Source organism: Ailuropoda melanoleuca, chromosome 14, assembly GCF_002007445.2.
Source record: "Ailuropoda melanoleuca isolate Jingjing chromosome 14, ASM200744v2, whole genome shotgun sequence".
Classification (NCBI taxonomy): domain Eukaryota; kingdom Metazoa; phylum Chordata; class Mammalia; order Carnivora; family Ursidae; genus Ailuropoda; species Ailuropoda melanoleuca.
This window is the reverse complement of record NC_048231.1, coordinates 27,535,676-27,552,363: the sequence shown is the minus strand read 5'-3', so window position 1 is coordinate 27,552,363 and position 16,688 is coordinate 27,535,676. Positions and strand designations below refer to the sequence as shown.

General features: G+C 35.9%; 1 protein-coding gene across 1 annotated transcript in view; it reads left to right on the top strand.

Annotated features, from left to right (window-relative positions):
- The window catches only part of EML5 (EMAP like 5), a gene marked incomplete at its 5' end in the record, with an annotated part of 169,981 nt that overhangs the window by 43,153 nt on the left and 110,140 nt on the right, over nucleotides 1–16,688 (top strand). The window contains 2 exons of the mRNA XM_034643052.1: nucleotides 1,359–1,494; nucleotides 2,856–3,057. Of these exons, the coding sequence (XP_034498943.1) occupies nucleotides 1,359–1,494; nucleotides 2,856–3,057 (338 nt within the window). The remainder of the gene's footprint in view (nucleotides 1–1,358; nucleotides 1,495–2,855; nucleotides 3,058–16,688) is intronic.

Genomic DNA, 16,688 nt, shown 5'->3' with positions numbered 1-16,688 from the left:
ATATTTATTAAATTAGTATAATTAGTACCTTGTTCAAACCAGTGCTCTGGTATGGTATCTTTATCAGAGAAGTGTTGATAAAAGACTTGATAAATTCAACCTAAAAATATTCTAGATAACTACATTAGAATAAATCTAGTAATCTTGTGGCTAATTTGCCAGTGGGAAATTTGGGGATAGTTCTAGAAAAAAATATACCTTTTAAATTTTAATATCATTCTTTCATTAAGTGAGTGGCAAAGGAATTTAATTTTTGTAATTAATGAAATTTTCATTTAAAAAAGTTAACAAATCATGGGGAAAAATCTGTTGTTAAAACCCTTGTAGTTTTTTTTGTTTTTTTGGTGTTTTTTTTTGTTTTTTGTTTTTTTTTTGATTAGGGGTTTTCAGTAGTTGGGTTCCTTACATAGAGAAAGGACCTAGAGAGTGCAGGGCTGCCACTTGATTAGCAATAAGATCTCAGATAAAAAAGTTATTAAATGTATTAATATGACCCACTATTAAATAGATAATATGTTACATATTAAGTATATTAAGGAACCACTTAGAACAGGACTTGCTTTGAGCAAAATGTCTGAAGACCACAAATACCAGATTCTTTTCCACAAAAATTGTGGCAACTCAAGTTTTCCTCATTAGTATATAAAAATACCAGTTTCTTCCTCATACTCTTCAGTAGAGGATGTGACCACTATTGTAAATTTTGGGTGGTTTTCTGGCTGTCAAGAAGTAACTTCTTGTTTTGTTTCCTATTTGTGAAATTTCATGTATTTATTAGATACTTGAAATTCCTTTTCTGTTAATTAGTTTTTCTTACCTTTTGCTCTTTTTTGTTATCTTTGTTGTTGGATTTTCTTTATTCACTTGTATATTAGGGATATTAACCCTTCAACAGTCCTACACATTGCAGATATTTCTCCCATCTGTTTGTCTTTCCTTATGATTATCTTTTCTCATATGAAAAATTGTTTTCCTTTGTGGCTTGTGGGTAACCTGTCTTGCAAAAAAGGTCCCTCATAGTTCAAAGTTACATAAGTTTTTCCTTCTAACTCTTTTCTAACATACTTATTTCTTACATTTAGAATTTTATGTCTCTCTATAGTTCATTTTTATACGTGGTGTAGGTTTAACTTTGTTATGCCCATATTAGTCGTATATTGTGTTCATATATATATGTGTGTGTGTGTGTATATATATATGAATATATTCATTCATAGATTTATTTCTAGATCCTTATTTGTGTTTTCTGATATTTATTCCAATGTCCTATCAAAATCTTTTAAAGTGGGTTTCTACCTACACACAGTCGATTTTCTTAAAGAGTATATATTGTTAAGTTATTTTATTTTCTCTGCTAGGCAGGAATTTTTAGTATGAATGCTTGTGAAGAAGGCTTTGCTACTGGTGGCAGAGATGGCTGTATTCGTCTTTGGGATTTAACTTTTAAACCGATTACTGTGATTGATCTCAGGGAAACAGACCAGGGATACAAAGGTAATAACAAAACAGATGTCTCACTACTAGGCAAATTCTAAATGTAGCAAAGATTGTCTGTTTCTTTTAGTAAATATGAATGTATGCTTTGTAAATATAAATGAGACTCAATTTGCCCCTTCACACTGTGTGCATTTAATTGAATTCCTTTTATTGAAGAGGAGAATTTGCCTAAAGACAGTATAGGTTTACTGTTATGATGAGGATTCTTTTGTATATCTAATGCTTGTTATAATGGGACTTAGAGATGTGATACATGCTTGCTTAGGTAACCTTGGATTTTGAAAATATTTTACTATTAGAGTGTTAAATGTAACTATTTAGCAAGCTTGAAAATAAAGTGTGTTGAGGATTGGGGAAGGTCTTGCTCAGGATGATTTAGATGCATGTAGATGTTTTTTTCCTTCATCCAAATTTGTCAGCAATTGGCAGATATTTTCTTCTTTGGGGATTTAAAAAATTGATATAATAAAACCATCTTTCACTATAAAAATAAACCTGTTAATCACTAGTGTGGTATTATAGGGGTAGGATTGGAAGTTGCAGAGGCCTGTGTTTAAGCCTTATTTTAGTCACTTACTAGGTGTGTGACCTTGGGCTACATATTTAATGTCATCCATAAGTGAAAATAACTATCTCATAGGATTAAATGATCTAATTTAATATATGTAAAAATGTTTAAAAGTGGCGCATAGTAATCATCCAGTAAATGTTAACTGTTATATTATTATCATTAGTTTTGCTGAGCATTATTGTACTTTAAAGTTTGCAAAATAATTTGACACTTTTTTTTATTTGACCCTCACGAGAACATTGTGAAGTCCACAGCACCTTTATGTTGGCCATGTTATACAGATGAGAAAACAGAAACACTAGCTTTGCTGAGGTTACAAAAGGGATTGTGGAATATATAGAAAAAGTAGAAATCTCTCTTTTTTAATGATTTTGTGAGCAAATGGAAGAAATGAAATGTAGACACATGAAAAGTCAGATTATTATAAGAGAAAATATAGTGCAGTTCTATAAAGGTAGTTCCTGAATAGTTGCTTTTTGCATGGGGCAGACTATGTTATAAGACTTTGGCTAAAGAAGTGGTCAGACTATGACTGAAGTTGTCTAATAAGAAGAATGTATGTCTTGAAGGATGCATAGGAATTAGGTATATCATATCATTTGCTATGTGGAGTATCATTCCATATAGCAAACAACATGGATAATTGAAGAAAATGTGTGGATCAAAGACTTGCACATTCCTTTTATCTTACATCTAAGCTATAAAAGGTACAAAAATTAAATTGATTTAGCAGCTTGGCATTATATCATTACAGCATTTATCTTAAATACAATTTACTTTTGATTAGGTTTGTCTGTGAGGAGTGTTTGTTGGCGAGGTGACCACATTCTAGTTGGAACACAGGACAGTGAAATTTTCGAAATTGTGGTTCATGAAAGAAATAAACCTTTCCTAATTATGCAAGGGCATTGTGAAGGTGAACTTTGGGCACTTGCCGTCCATCCTACAAAACCTTTGGCTGTGACTGGAAGTGATGATCGTTCAGTCAGGTAAGCAAATTAAAATATAATTGCATAGGCTGGAATTTGTCCTTAGAAAAACATAAGAAAAACTTAATGAAAATACTTCAGTTTAAATATCAACAGCTTGCAATATAACAAACGAACATAATTAATAGGTACTTAGTAGAATTAACAATTTATAAGATTTTTTTCTCTTAATAACGTAAGTTGGAGTTAGCTACATATCAAAATATACACAGCTATTTCTGCCTTTTTAATAGCCATATAATATTCCACTGCAAGGGATGCCGGGGTGGCTCAGTGGATTAAGCGCCTGTCTTCTGCTCAGGTCATGATCCTGGGGTCCTGGGATCAAGCCCCATGTCGGACTCCCTGGTCAGTGGGGAGTCTGCTTCTCTATCTGCCTTCCCCCCCTACTTGTACTCGCTGTCTCTCTCAAATAAACAAAATCTTTTAAAAAAATATTCCACTGCATGGATACACTGTAATTTATTTGACTAAATCATTTTTTTAAGTTTAAATATAGTTGACATACAGTATTAGTTTCAGATGTACAACATAGTGATTCAACAATTATATATTTTACAAAATGCTCTCCACAATGAGTATAGTTATCCTCTGTCACCACACAAAGTTATTACAATTTTGACTATATTCCTTGCAAACTGGCAGGCACTCTGGAAAACAGTATGGAGGTTCCTCAAAAAGTTAAAAATGTGAACCTCCTTATGACTCAGCATTTGCACTACTAGGTATTTATCCAAAGGATACAAAAATACTGATTCAAAGGGGCACACACACCCCATTATTTATAGCAGCACTATCAAAAACAGCCAAATGATGGAAAGAGCCCGTATGTCCACTGACTGATGAATGAATTAAAAAAAAGGTGTGGTGTATACATATACATATACATACATACCTACATCACGTACACATGGAATATTACTCAGCCATCAAAAAGAATGAAATCTTTCCATTCGCAACAATGTGGATGGAACTAGAGTGTATTATACTGAACGAAATAAGTCAAAGACAAATGCCATATGATATTACTCGTGGAATTTTTTTTTATTTTTTTATTTTTTATTTTTTTTAGATTTTTTTATTTATTTATTCGACAGAGATAGAGACAGCCAGCGAGAGAGGGAACACAAGCAGGGGGAGTGGGAGAGGAAGAAGCAGGCTCACGGCTGAAGAGCCTGATGTGGGGCTCGATCCCACAACGCCGGGATCACGCCCTGAGCCGAAGGCAGACGCTTAACCACTGTGCCACCCAGGCACCCCTACTCGTGTGGAATTTAAGAAACAAAATAGATGAATGTAAGGGAAAGGAAGGAAAAATAAAGTAAGACAAAAACAGAGAGGGAAGCAAACCATAAGAGACTCTTAACCATAGAGAACAAAGTGAGGGTTGCTGGAGGGGAGGTATGTCAGGGAATGGGTTAAATGGGTGCTGGACATTAAGGAGGGCATTTGTGATGAGCACTGGGTGTTACATGTAAGTGATGAATCACTGAATTCTGCTGAAACCAGTACTACACTATATGTTAACTAACTTGAATTAAATAAAATCTTGGAAGTAAAAAGAAAAGAAAAACAATGATTGGATCAGCCAGGAAATCAAACAGGAAATTAAAAAAATACATGGAGACAAATGAAAATGAAAATACAATGGTCCAAAATCTTTGGGATGCAGCAAAAGCTGTTCTAAGAGGGACGTTTATAACAATACAGGCCTACCTCAAGAAGCAAGAAAAAGCTCAAACAACCTATCCTTACCCCTACCCTTAAGGGAGCTAGAAAGACAACAAACACAACCCAAATCCAGCAGAAGGAAGGAAATGACAAAGATTAGAGCAGAAATAAATGATGCAGAAACTAAAGAATCAATAGAACAGATCGGTGAAACCAGGATCTTGTTCTTTGAAAAGGTCAACAAAATTGATACACCTCCAGCCAGACTCATCAAAGAGAGAGAGAGAGGGAGGGAAGGGACTCAAAATTGGAAATGAAAGAGGAGAAGTAACAACAGACATCACGGAAATACAAAGGATTATAAGAGAATAGTATGAAAAATAATATGCCAACAAACTGGACAGTATAGAAGAAAGGTATAAATTCCTGGAAATATGAAACCTACCAAAACTGAAACAGAAGAAATAGAAAATTTGAACAGACCAAGCACCAGCAGTGAAATTGAATCAGTAATCCAAAAACTTCCAACAAACAAAAGTCCGGAGTCTTCACAGGTGAATTCATCAAACACTTAAAGAAGAGTTAATACCTATTCTTCTCAAACTTTTCCAAAAAAGTAGAAGAGGAAAGAACACTTCCAAATTCATTCAATGAGGCCAGCATTACCCTGGTACCAAAACCACGTAAAGACACCACAAACAGGCCAATATCTCTGATGAGCATAGATGTGATAATCCTGAATAAAATATTAGCAAACCAAATCCAATAATACATTAAAAAAATCATTCATCACAGTCAGGTGGGATTTATTCCTGGAATGCAAGGGTGATTCAGTATTTACAAATCAATCATTATGATATATAAAATTTTCACTCTTTACAGATGACGCGTTATTATATATAGAAAACTGTAAATACTCTACCAAAAAAAACTGCTAGAACTGATTAATGAATACAGTAAGGTTACAAAATCAATGTACAGAAAACTGTTGCACTAATACTGTAACAACAGAAACAGAAATTAAGAAAACAATCCCATTTACAATTGTACCAAAAATAATAAAATATCTAGGAATGATTTTAACCAGAGGTGAGAGACCTGTACTCTGAAAACTATAAAACTTTGATAAAAGAAATTGAAGATGACACAAAGAAATGGAAAGACATTCCATGCTCATTGATTAGAAGAACAAATATTGTTAAAATGTTTATACTACCCAAACTAACCTACAGGTTTAATGCAATCCTTATGTAAATAACAGCAGCATTTTTCACAGAATTAGCACAAATAATCCTAAAATTTTTATGGAACCACAAAAGACCCAAAATACCCAAACCAATCTTGACAAAGGAAAAACTAGAGGTATCAATTCTGGACTTCAAGTTATATTATGAAACTATAGTAATCAAAGCAGTGTGGTATTGGCACAAAAAGAGAGACACATACATCAATGGAACAGAATAGAAAGCCCAGAAATAAACCCTCAATTATATGATCAATTTATCTTTGATCAAGGAGGCAAGAACACAAAGTGGGAAAAAGATGGTCTCTTCAACAAATGGTGTTAGGAAAACTGGACAGCTCCATGTAAAAGAATGAAACTGACTGCTTTCTTATACCATACACACACACAAAAAAACTCAACATAGATTAAAGACCGAAATGTGAGACCTGAAACCATAAAAATCCTAGAAGAGAGTGCAGGCAGTAATTTCTCTGACATTGGCCACAACATTTTCCTAGATAGGTCTTCTGAGGCAAGGGAAACAAAAGCAAAAATAAACTTTTGTGACCACATCAAAATAAAAAGCTCCTGCAAAGCAAAGGATATAACCAATAAAACTAAAAGACAACCTACTGAATGGGAGAAGATGTCTGCAGATGACATACCCAGTAAAGGGCTAGTATCTAAAACATATAAAGAACTCATACAACTCATCAATTAAAAAAACAAATAATGGAATTTAAAAATAGGCAAGAGATGTGAACAGACACTTCTCCAAAGAAGACATCCAGATGGCCAACAGACACATGAAAAGATGCTCAACATCACTCATCATCAGGGCAGTGCAAATGAAAACCACAATGAGATATCATCTCACAGCTGTCAGAATGGCTAAAATCAAAAATGAAAGAAACAACTGTTGGCAAGGATTTGGAGAAATAGGAACCCTTGTGCACTGGAAATGCAAACTGCTGCTGCTACTGAGGAAAACAGTGTGGAGGTTCCTGAAAAAATTAAAAATAGAATTACCCTACTATTTAGTAATTGCACTGCTAGGTATTTACCCAAAGAATACAAAAACACTAATTCAGAGTGATATGTGCACTCCTGTGTATATCGTAGCATTATTTACAATAGCCAAGTTATGGAAGCAGCCTAAGGGTGTTTGCTGATAGATGAATGAATAAAGAAGAAGGGGTATATACATGCGATGGAATAGTAGCCATAAAAAATGAAATATTGCCTTTTGCAACAACATGCATGGATCTAAAGACTATAATGCTAAGCAAGAGAAAGACAGATATCATGTGCTTTCACTCGTGTGGAATTTAAGAAAAAAAAATTCACAAGGTGAGAGGAAAAAAAAAAGACAAACCAAAAATAGACTCTTAACTATAGAGAACAAATGGTTGCCAGAGGGGAGGTGGGTGGGGGATGGGTGAAATAGGTGAAGGGGATTAAGAGTACACTTACCTTCGATGAACGCTGAGTAATATATGGAATTGTTGAATCACTGTATTGTATACGTGAAATGAATATAACACTGTATGTTAACTACACTGAAATTAAAATAAAATTAAAACATAATTATTGATAGGTATGTACTTACTGCTATCTTGTTAATTGTTTTCTGGTTGTTTTTAGTTCTTTGTTCCCTTTCTTTTTCTCTTGCTCTCTTCCCGTGTGGTTTGATAACTTTCTTTAGTGTTACACTTAGATTCTTTTTTCGTTATTTTTGTGTATCTATTATAGGTTTTGGTTTGTGGTTACCATGAGGTTTAAATATAGCATCCAAATATATAGCAGTGTATATTAAGTTGGTGGTCACTGAAGTTCGAACCCATACTAAAAGCACTACAGGGGTGCCTGGGTGGCTCAGTTGATTAAACGTCAGACTCTTGATCTCAGCTCAGGTCTTGATCTCAGGGTTGTGAGTTCAAGCCCCAAGTTGGGCTCCAGGCTGAGTGTGGAGCCTACTTAAAAAATAAATAAATAAAAGCACTTCATATGTATTCCCTCTTTCATATTTTATGTGTATGATGTCATATTTTACATCTTTCTATTCTACATATCCCTTACCTAATTTTTGTAGATGTAAATGATTTTACTGCTTTTATCTTTTAACCTTATTAGTAGCTTTATAAGTGATTGATACGCTACCTTTACTATGTGTTTGCTTTTACCAGTGAAAATTTTTCCTTTCATAATATTTGTCTAGTCATGGTCTTTTCTGCTTAAAGAAGTCCTTTGACCTTTCTTGTAAGGCTGACTTAGTAGTAATGAACTCCTTCAACTTTTGTTTGTCTGGGAAAGTCTTTCTCTCTTCGGTTCTGAGTGATAATCTTGACTGGTATATTATTCTTGGTTTTAGGTATTCCTTTCAGCACTTTGAATGTATCTTGCCATTCTCTTCTGGCCTGCAAAGTTTCTGCTGAAAAGTCAGCTCATTTCCTTATAGGGTTTCTCCTGTATTTAACTAGCTGCTTTTCTCTTGCTGCTTTTAAGATTCTCTCTTGTTTTTAACTTTTACCCTTTTGGTGTGGACTTCTTGGGTTCAGCTTGTTTGGGGCTCTCTGTACTTCCTCGACCTGGATGTCTGTTTCTTTACTCAGGTTAGGTGAGTTTTCAGCTATTGTTTCTACAAATAAGTTTTCTGCCCCGTACTTTCTTCTCCTTCTGGGACCCCTATAATGCAGATGTTAGTATGCTTGATGTTGCAGGGGTCCTTAACCTGTCTTCATTTTTTTTTAACTCTTTTTTCTTTTTGATGTTCAGTTTGGGTGGTTTCCATGACCCAGATGACTGATCTTCCAGATTATTGGTCCTTTCTTCTGCATCCTCTGATCTGCTATTGCTTCCCTTTAATGTATTTTTCATTGCAGTTACTGTATTCTTCAGCTCTGGTTGGTTTTTTCTTTATAGTTTCTCTTTGTTGAAGTTCTCAGGAAGTTCATCCAGTCTTCTCTCAAGCCTGGTGAGCATCTTTATGACCATTAGTTTGAACTCTCTATCAGGTAGATTGCTTTCTTCCATTTTGTTCTTTTTCTGATGTTTTGTCTTGTTCTTTCATTTGGAACATATTCATATTCCTTTGTCTCATTTTGTCTGACTCTTTGTGTTTATTTCTATATATAAAGTAGTTCAACTACATTTCCTGGTTTTTCCTGGTCTACATAGTGGCCTTATGTATGAGGTGTCCTGCAGAGCCCAGTAGTGTAATCTCCCCTGGTCGCCAGAACCAAGTGCCCCAGGTGTCTCCCTGTGTAGGCTGTGTGCACTGTCTTGTGATTGGGCCACAACTGATGTGGGAATGCTGGTGGGTGTGGCTGGCCCCCCTTCCCTGGTGCAAGAATCATTTTGGAGGGACACTTGTCTGTCCTAGGGTGCCAGATGTGGCAGAGTGGTCGTCGCTTTGAGGAGACATCAGCCCTGACTGAGGCTGCTCGCCAGGTGTGGTGGCGTGGGAGTCACTTTGGAGAGGCACCTGTCAGGGCAGGTAGGTTGGATGAGATGGGTCCATAGGGGAATCCCACTGCAGCACAAGTAGTGCTAGCAAGATAAATACAGAGTGTCAGTTAGGCTGAAGGAGGGCAAGAAAATGGTACCTGCTAGTACTTCCATTACCAGAGAAAGCTCCTACAGATTCCTGCCCCTCCAGCATGCACCCTAAAATTAGTCAGTCTTTTTCAGATATAACCCAGGTGCTTTTCAAACTGCTGCTGCTTCACTGGGTCTCTGACCAAGTGACAAAGTGTGCTGGTCCCTTTAAGAGCAGCGTCTTGATTCCCAGTTACCCTCTGGCTCTCCTGGAGTTAAATTGTGCTGATTTTCAAAGCTGCTGGAATTAAGCCCCACTTATTTTCAAAGCCATAGGTTACAAGGTCTCATCTTTATAGTGTAGGTACCTAGGGCCTAAGACACCTGATGTGGGGCTTGATCCCCTTCTCCTCAGGGTGGACCTCCACATGTGTGATATTCCTCCTGCTTGTGGGTCTTTATGCCGGGGGTGTGGTACCTGACCATGTCTCTGGTCCTCCAACCCTTCTCATTTTGGCTGCTACTTTATGTCGTTAGCTGTAGTTGATCTGTTCTGCTAATCTTCAGGTTATTTTCAGAGTGACTTGCATTATTTGTGTCTGTTGCTTCTAGGTATACATGGGAGGAGGAGAACTCAGAATTCTCCTGTTCTGCTATCTTCCTAGTCCTTTATTGATGAGACTTTAGGTTCTTTCAGTTTTGTGCTAATTAAATACAATGCTTACAATGAATATGCTTTTACCTATGCTATTGTATACATGTGTAAGTATGCATATCTCTGTAGTAACTTCTAAGTGTTCAAATGATATATGCATTTTAAATTTTGATAGATAATGCTTTATAGAAAGGTAATAAGAATTTATATACGTGTCAGTAATGCATGGCAGTGCCTATTTTCCCATTCGCTTAGCAGCACTATTACTATCCCAAAAGGTAAGAAGTGATTTCCTGTTATGTTTTGAAAACATGCATTTTTCTCCTGTTGAGGTGTGTCATGTTTACATATATTTAGAGGACATTTGTATATCCTTTTCTCTGACCTGTCTGGTGAAGCTCTTTGCCTATTTTCTGTTAGTTCATTGTTCTTTCTCTAATTACTTTAAAATATGATCTAATATCTGTCTACATTTTAAAGAAATTAGCCTGTTGTCTATGATAATTGTTCTCAGTGTGGTTCCCGGACCAGCAGCACCAATATTCCTTGTAAGAAATGCAATGCTCATGCCTTATCCAGGACCAAGTATCAGGAATTCATCAATTCGTGGTTTGATAAGTCTTCCAAGTGGAGGTGATGTACACTAAATTTTAAGAACTGCTGGTCAGTTATATGAGTTGAGATATTTTTGTCCACCTTGTCATTGTTTTTTTTCCCCATTTCATTGGTAAACGTTTTTGTGTAAAAGATAACTTTAAAAATCACCACAGTACTGTTTTCACACAGCATTCCTTTGGCTTCTTAGAGTTAGGCTCCAAAGAAGGTCCATATATAGCAGTTGTTGATGTGTCCTTTAAATCTTGTATTCTGTGGCTTCCTTCTTCTCTCCCTCCTTTTTTATTCTTACAGTTTTTTTTTATTTTTAAATTTATTTTTTATTATTATGATATATTAGTCACCATACCGTACATCATTACTTATAATTTTTTTGTTGAAGAAACTAAGTATTCACCCTCCAGAGTTCCCCACATTCTGGATTCGGCTAATTGCACGCTCCATGTATTTTAATACATTCTCTCTTCCCTGTATTGTATAAACTGATAAGTAGATCCAGAGTTTTGATGAGACGCAGTTAGGAATTTTCACCAAGAATATTTTCCTGGTGGTAATGTGTATCTCTGTTTGATGATACCTAACGTGTAATCTCTTTTTAAAATCATATTAACAGCCATTGGTGGTAATTATCTAGATCATTGTTTCTCAACCTTTTTTAAATTGTTGCTTTCCTAATGAGAATTTTTAGATACTCTTTTCCCAAATCATATCCCCTTCACATGAAATTTTAACACCACAAAAAAAGTACATATCTGTTTTTGTACTGTGGCCCGTTAGAGAGCTACAAACCATTGTAATATTTAAAATTTTCATTCCTGAGAACTAAGTTTTAGCCCCTTTGGGGCAGTATTGCTCCTGTCAAGAACCCATGACCTAGATCTTTTATTAAGAGCTTCATATGGGGCGCCTGGGTGGCACAGCGGTTAAGTGTCTGCCTTTGGCTCAGGGTGTGATCCCGGCGTTACGGGATCAAGTCCCACATCAGGCTCCTCGGCTGTGAGCCTGCTTCTTCCTCTCCCACTCCCCCTACTTGTGTTCCTCTCTCGCTGGCTGTCTCTATCTCTGTCAAATAAATAAATTTTAAAAAAATCTAAAAAAAAAAAGTTTCATAGAATAGTATTTTAACTTCACACATATTCGTTTGTTAGCTATCATATGTCTAGAAAAAGAATTTCTCATCAACCATTTGCTTATCCTGCAAACAGTTTGTACAGGAAAACAAGAAAGTGCTTAGTTCTTTCCCATTTACTAGTTTAAAACATAGTTGGTTCCCTGGAATGCTTTGTATGATCTATTCACATTTCTTGCCATTTTTTTGTAGGGTTATAGGTTATTTCCTCCTTTATTTTTAGTAGGTTTTTAAAAAATATGTTATGGATATTACTTCTTTCTGAGGTAAGTTGCAAATAATTTTCACCAATTTCTTACTTGCTCTTTACTTTGCTTAGGTTCCTTTTTGCCACACAAAAGCTTTTTTGCTGTTGTTTTGTTTTATGAACTTAATATTTTCTTTTATGCCTTCTGAGTTTTCTATCATAGAGAACTCTGCAAAGTTAAAAAAAGTTTTTAATATATGCTTCTGTATATTAATGGCTTTATTTTTTATTTTAAATTTACTTGAAGAAATGAGGAGGGATACAACCTAATTCTTTCCAGATAACACTGATTTTTAAAATGATATGTTAATCAGTCATGCTGTTTTCTTTCGTTGTGCTACTCAGTTTTATGGGGATGGGAGATGCCATAGCTCTGTGTCCACCCGGAAATTTAGTGTGGGGCTACACTTTACCCATGTGTTTTGCTAGAAACTGTCTTATAATTCATTTTAGGAGAACTGCTATTACCAGTTGCTGCATAGCTGTTGAAAAAAGGTCACTGGTCTTTTTAAAAGTAATTTATCAGACTCCTGTTTCTGCTTTTGGTGGGCAAGTAATTTGGAAGGAACTCACATTGAAAACAACTAAAAATCCTGGTTAAAATACAAAATGTTCAAAGAACAGTCAAGATATTAAGGATCTACTAGCCAAATTGTGAAAGAAAATGGGAGTTTAGGGGGCGCCTGGGTGGCTCAGTCATTAGGCGTCTGCCTTTGGCCCAGGTCATGATCCCAGCTTTCTGGGCTCAAGCTCTGCATCGGGCTCCCTGCTCAGTGGGAAGCCTGCTTCTCCCTCTCCCACTGCCCCTGCTTGTATTCCCTCTCTCGCTGCCTCTCTCTGTCAAATAAATAAATTATATCTTTAAAAAAAAAAAAGAAAGAAAGAAAATGGGAATTTAGGAGCACCAGTGGGCCAAGGCCACTTAGCTCTGGGGGTATTTTTCTTCCTGTGACTAAACTTGGGCTTTGTATTTTGTGTGTGTGTGTGTGTGTTTTAATAATAATTTTTTATTATGTTATGTTAGTCACCATATGGTACATCTCTAGTTTTTGATGTAAAGTTCCATGATTCATTATTTGCGTATAGCACCCAGTGCACCATGCAATACGTGCCCTCCTTAATACCCATCACCGGCCTATCCCAATCTCCCACCCCTGCTCCCCTCTGAAACCCTCAGTTTGTTTCCCAGAGCCCATAGTCTCTCATGGTTCATTCCCCCTTCTGTTTACCCCCCCTTCCTTCTTCCCTTCCTTCTCCTACCGATCTTCCTACTTCTTATGTTCCATAGATGAGTGAAACCATATGATAATTGTCTTTCTCTGCTTGACTTATTTCGCTTAGCATTATCTCCTCCAGTCCCGTCCCTGTTGCTGCAAATGTTGAGAAATTGTTCTTTTTGATGGCTGAGTAATATTCCATTGTATATATGGACCACATCTTCTTAATCCAGTTATCTGTTGAAGGGTATCTCAGCTCCTTCCACGATTTAGCTTTGTTTGTGGCTTTCTCCTAGGGCAAGGGGGCAGATGTCAAGACCCAGGGCCCATCCAAGGAGAGTAGGTCAGCATACTCTACTAGAACACTGGGCTCTGGAAAAAATAATCCCCTGCAAGTTTGGGAATAGAAATCTTATTTCAAGTTTTGGTAGCATAGGAAGAGTAGTATTAAACTGCTTGATGATGTTATTTAAACAGCATTAGTTGTGGGACACCTGGGTCTGCCTTGGGCTCAGATCATGATCTCAGAATCCTGGGATCAAGCCTCGCCTCAGGCTGCTTCTCCCTCTCCTTCTGCCTACCGCTCCCCCTGCTGGTGCTCTCTCTCACTGTCTCTCTCTCTCTCTCTCTCTCTCTCTCTCTCTCTCTCTCAAATGGATAAATAAAATCTTTAAAATAAAAAAAAAAAAGCATTAGTTCTTGTCCAGATAACTTTACCACAATATAAGTTTTACATGTAAGTGCTGCTTTTGCCTTATAGTTTTAGATTGAATTCATTAAGAAACAGTATCAAGTCTGCAGTGAAAGCTAATTTCCAAAGCTATTCAGTTGTTGAGGGCAGTTCTGGTTCAGAAAAATTTCATTCTTTTTTTTTTTTTTTAATAATTTTTATTTTGTTATATTAGTCACCATACAGTACATCCCCAGTTTTTGATGTAATGTTCCATGATTCATTATTTGCATATAACACCCAGTGCACCATGCAATATGTGCCCTCCTTAATACCCATCACCGGCCTATCCCAATTCCCCACCCCCCTCCCCTCTGAAGCCCTCAGTTTGTTTCCCAGAGTCCACAGTCTCTCCTGGTTCATTTCCCCTTCTGTTTACCCCCCTTCATTCTTCCCTTCCTTCTCCTACCAATCTTCCCATTTCTTATGTTCCATAAATGAGTGAAACCATATGATAATTGTCTTTCTCTGCTTGACTTATTTCACTTAGCATAATCTCCTCCAGTCCCATCCACGTCTGCAAATGTTGTGTACAATGGAATATTACTCAGAAGAATTTCATTCTTGACTTTGAGATCAACAAAGTGCAATAAAACTTTACTGCTGTTAAGCCATTAACTGCTGTGTGGTACAGCAAGGCAGGTTTTTGAACTTCTATTCCCGGCAAAACTTCAGAGCTAACAATGGTTCTATCCCCCAAATCAGATGAAGTTCATGTTAACATTACTGGTTCATAAACACATTCAATTTATTTTTTTTGAAAAATACTTGCTAAAGAATTAATATACAAGGAATAATCACAGGCTTTTTAAACACCTTACATTTTTATATGTTTTGTAAATTTGCCTAGGCCATTTTCTTCTATCCGTGTTTTTCAACACCATCTAATTCCACCCTACATTGTATTGGTTTAGTTCTTTCTCACCTATGACTTTGAAAACATTCTAGCCTGTAGCTGTTCCACACTGACTAGTCAGAGAAGCTAATTTTTCATCACTTCACACTTGGCATTGACTCCTTGAATAAACAAAAGAGTAATATTGGTAGCATCTGTTGACTCATCACAATCCAAGGAAACTACTCAACATTATTTGTATTGTTTTTTAATTAACTGTTGGTGGTTTTCCCAACACCCTCAACTTTTTGAGAAACTGTTCTCACTTTAGAGGCTAATAATCTTAAACTTATTTTCTCTGGACACATTTCTTTAGGCACTGCAATTTATTTTTTTAAATTTTTTTTATAATGTTAGTCACCATACAGTACATCCCTGGTTTTTGATTAGGCACTGCAATTTAAAATGATATGGTTAATCCATTACCAATAAATGGCTTTCCTTGTTTGGCTAACAAGCCACTTAGAAACTTACTTTTGTTGACATCTCATTTTAATTTTTAAACTCTAATTTTTCTGAACATTGCTTTCCTGTGAGTCAAATATATGGCAAGGAGTGCTTAGTCTAGTAGTGTTCATCTATATCTTTATTTTTTTAGGACAACTATAGTGTCATTGCATAATAAATACAGTGCTTTACTGTCTAGGTCAGTAACTATCATTTATACTCCACTATGCCTTAAAAATGCAAAATTTGAAGCGTACTTTTCTCTTTTTCTTCTCGTTTTGACACAATGGATGTATGTGGTTAACGCACCTAGCACTTGAAGTTCTATCAGCTGTGCCCCTGCAATTTGTAGTGCATGGAAGAACCAGTGCAAACTGATGTGAGTGTTGCATACTGTCTGCCATCCCTTTTGCAACAACTCCACTCTGCCTCTGTAGTGTGAAAGCAGCCATAGCTAATATATAAACAAAAAGTGTGGCTGTGTTTCCATGAAATTTGATTTACAGGCACTGAAATTTGAATTTGCTATAATTCTCTCATGTCTCAAAATGTTATTTTTTTCCAACCCCTTAAAAATGTAAAAACCATTCTTAGCTTTCCAAACTGTACAAAAACAGGCAGTGGTTCCAGTTTGGCCCACAGGCTGTTTGCTGACCCCTGCGGTGGAGCATAAAGTCTTTGGTAAATACATTTATTGTTGAAATTTGAAAGTTTTCCTTTGGAATCAGGAAAAAGACCGTGATGTCCACTTTCTCCACTGTATTTGTCACCATTATATTCAGCTATAGACTTGGAGTCTTTGTCAATACAGTAAGGCTAAATATATGTGTATAATACATTTATATGGATTGGAAAGGAAGAAACAACTCATTTGCTGATGTTATAATTACATATGTAGAAAATCGAAAGGAAAATACAGAGAAATTATTGGAATTAAAAAGATAATTTAACGAATTTCCTAGCTATAAACACAATATACAAAATTTTTTTCCCATAAAACATCAACAAATAGAATTTTTTAAAAAAGATACTGCTATAAAAACATTTAAAAATCTAGTTTTGCCGATCTTTTCCTAACCTCTTGGGGTAGATATCTGTTAAGTTGTAGCATTTATTTTTATATTATCTGTATTTAAAGTTCCTCCTACGTACTATTTCAGCTGAATCGCACAAGTTTTGATATGAAATTTTTTATTATAACTTCAAAATATTAACTAGTTTTCATTAATTTTTTTTGTCCTTTGGGTTATTTAGAAGTATAAT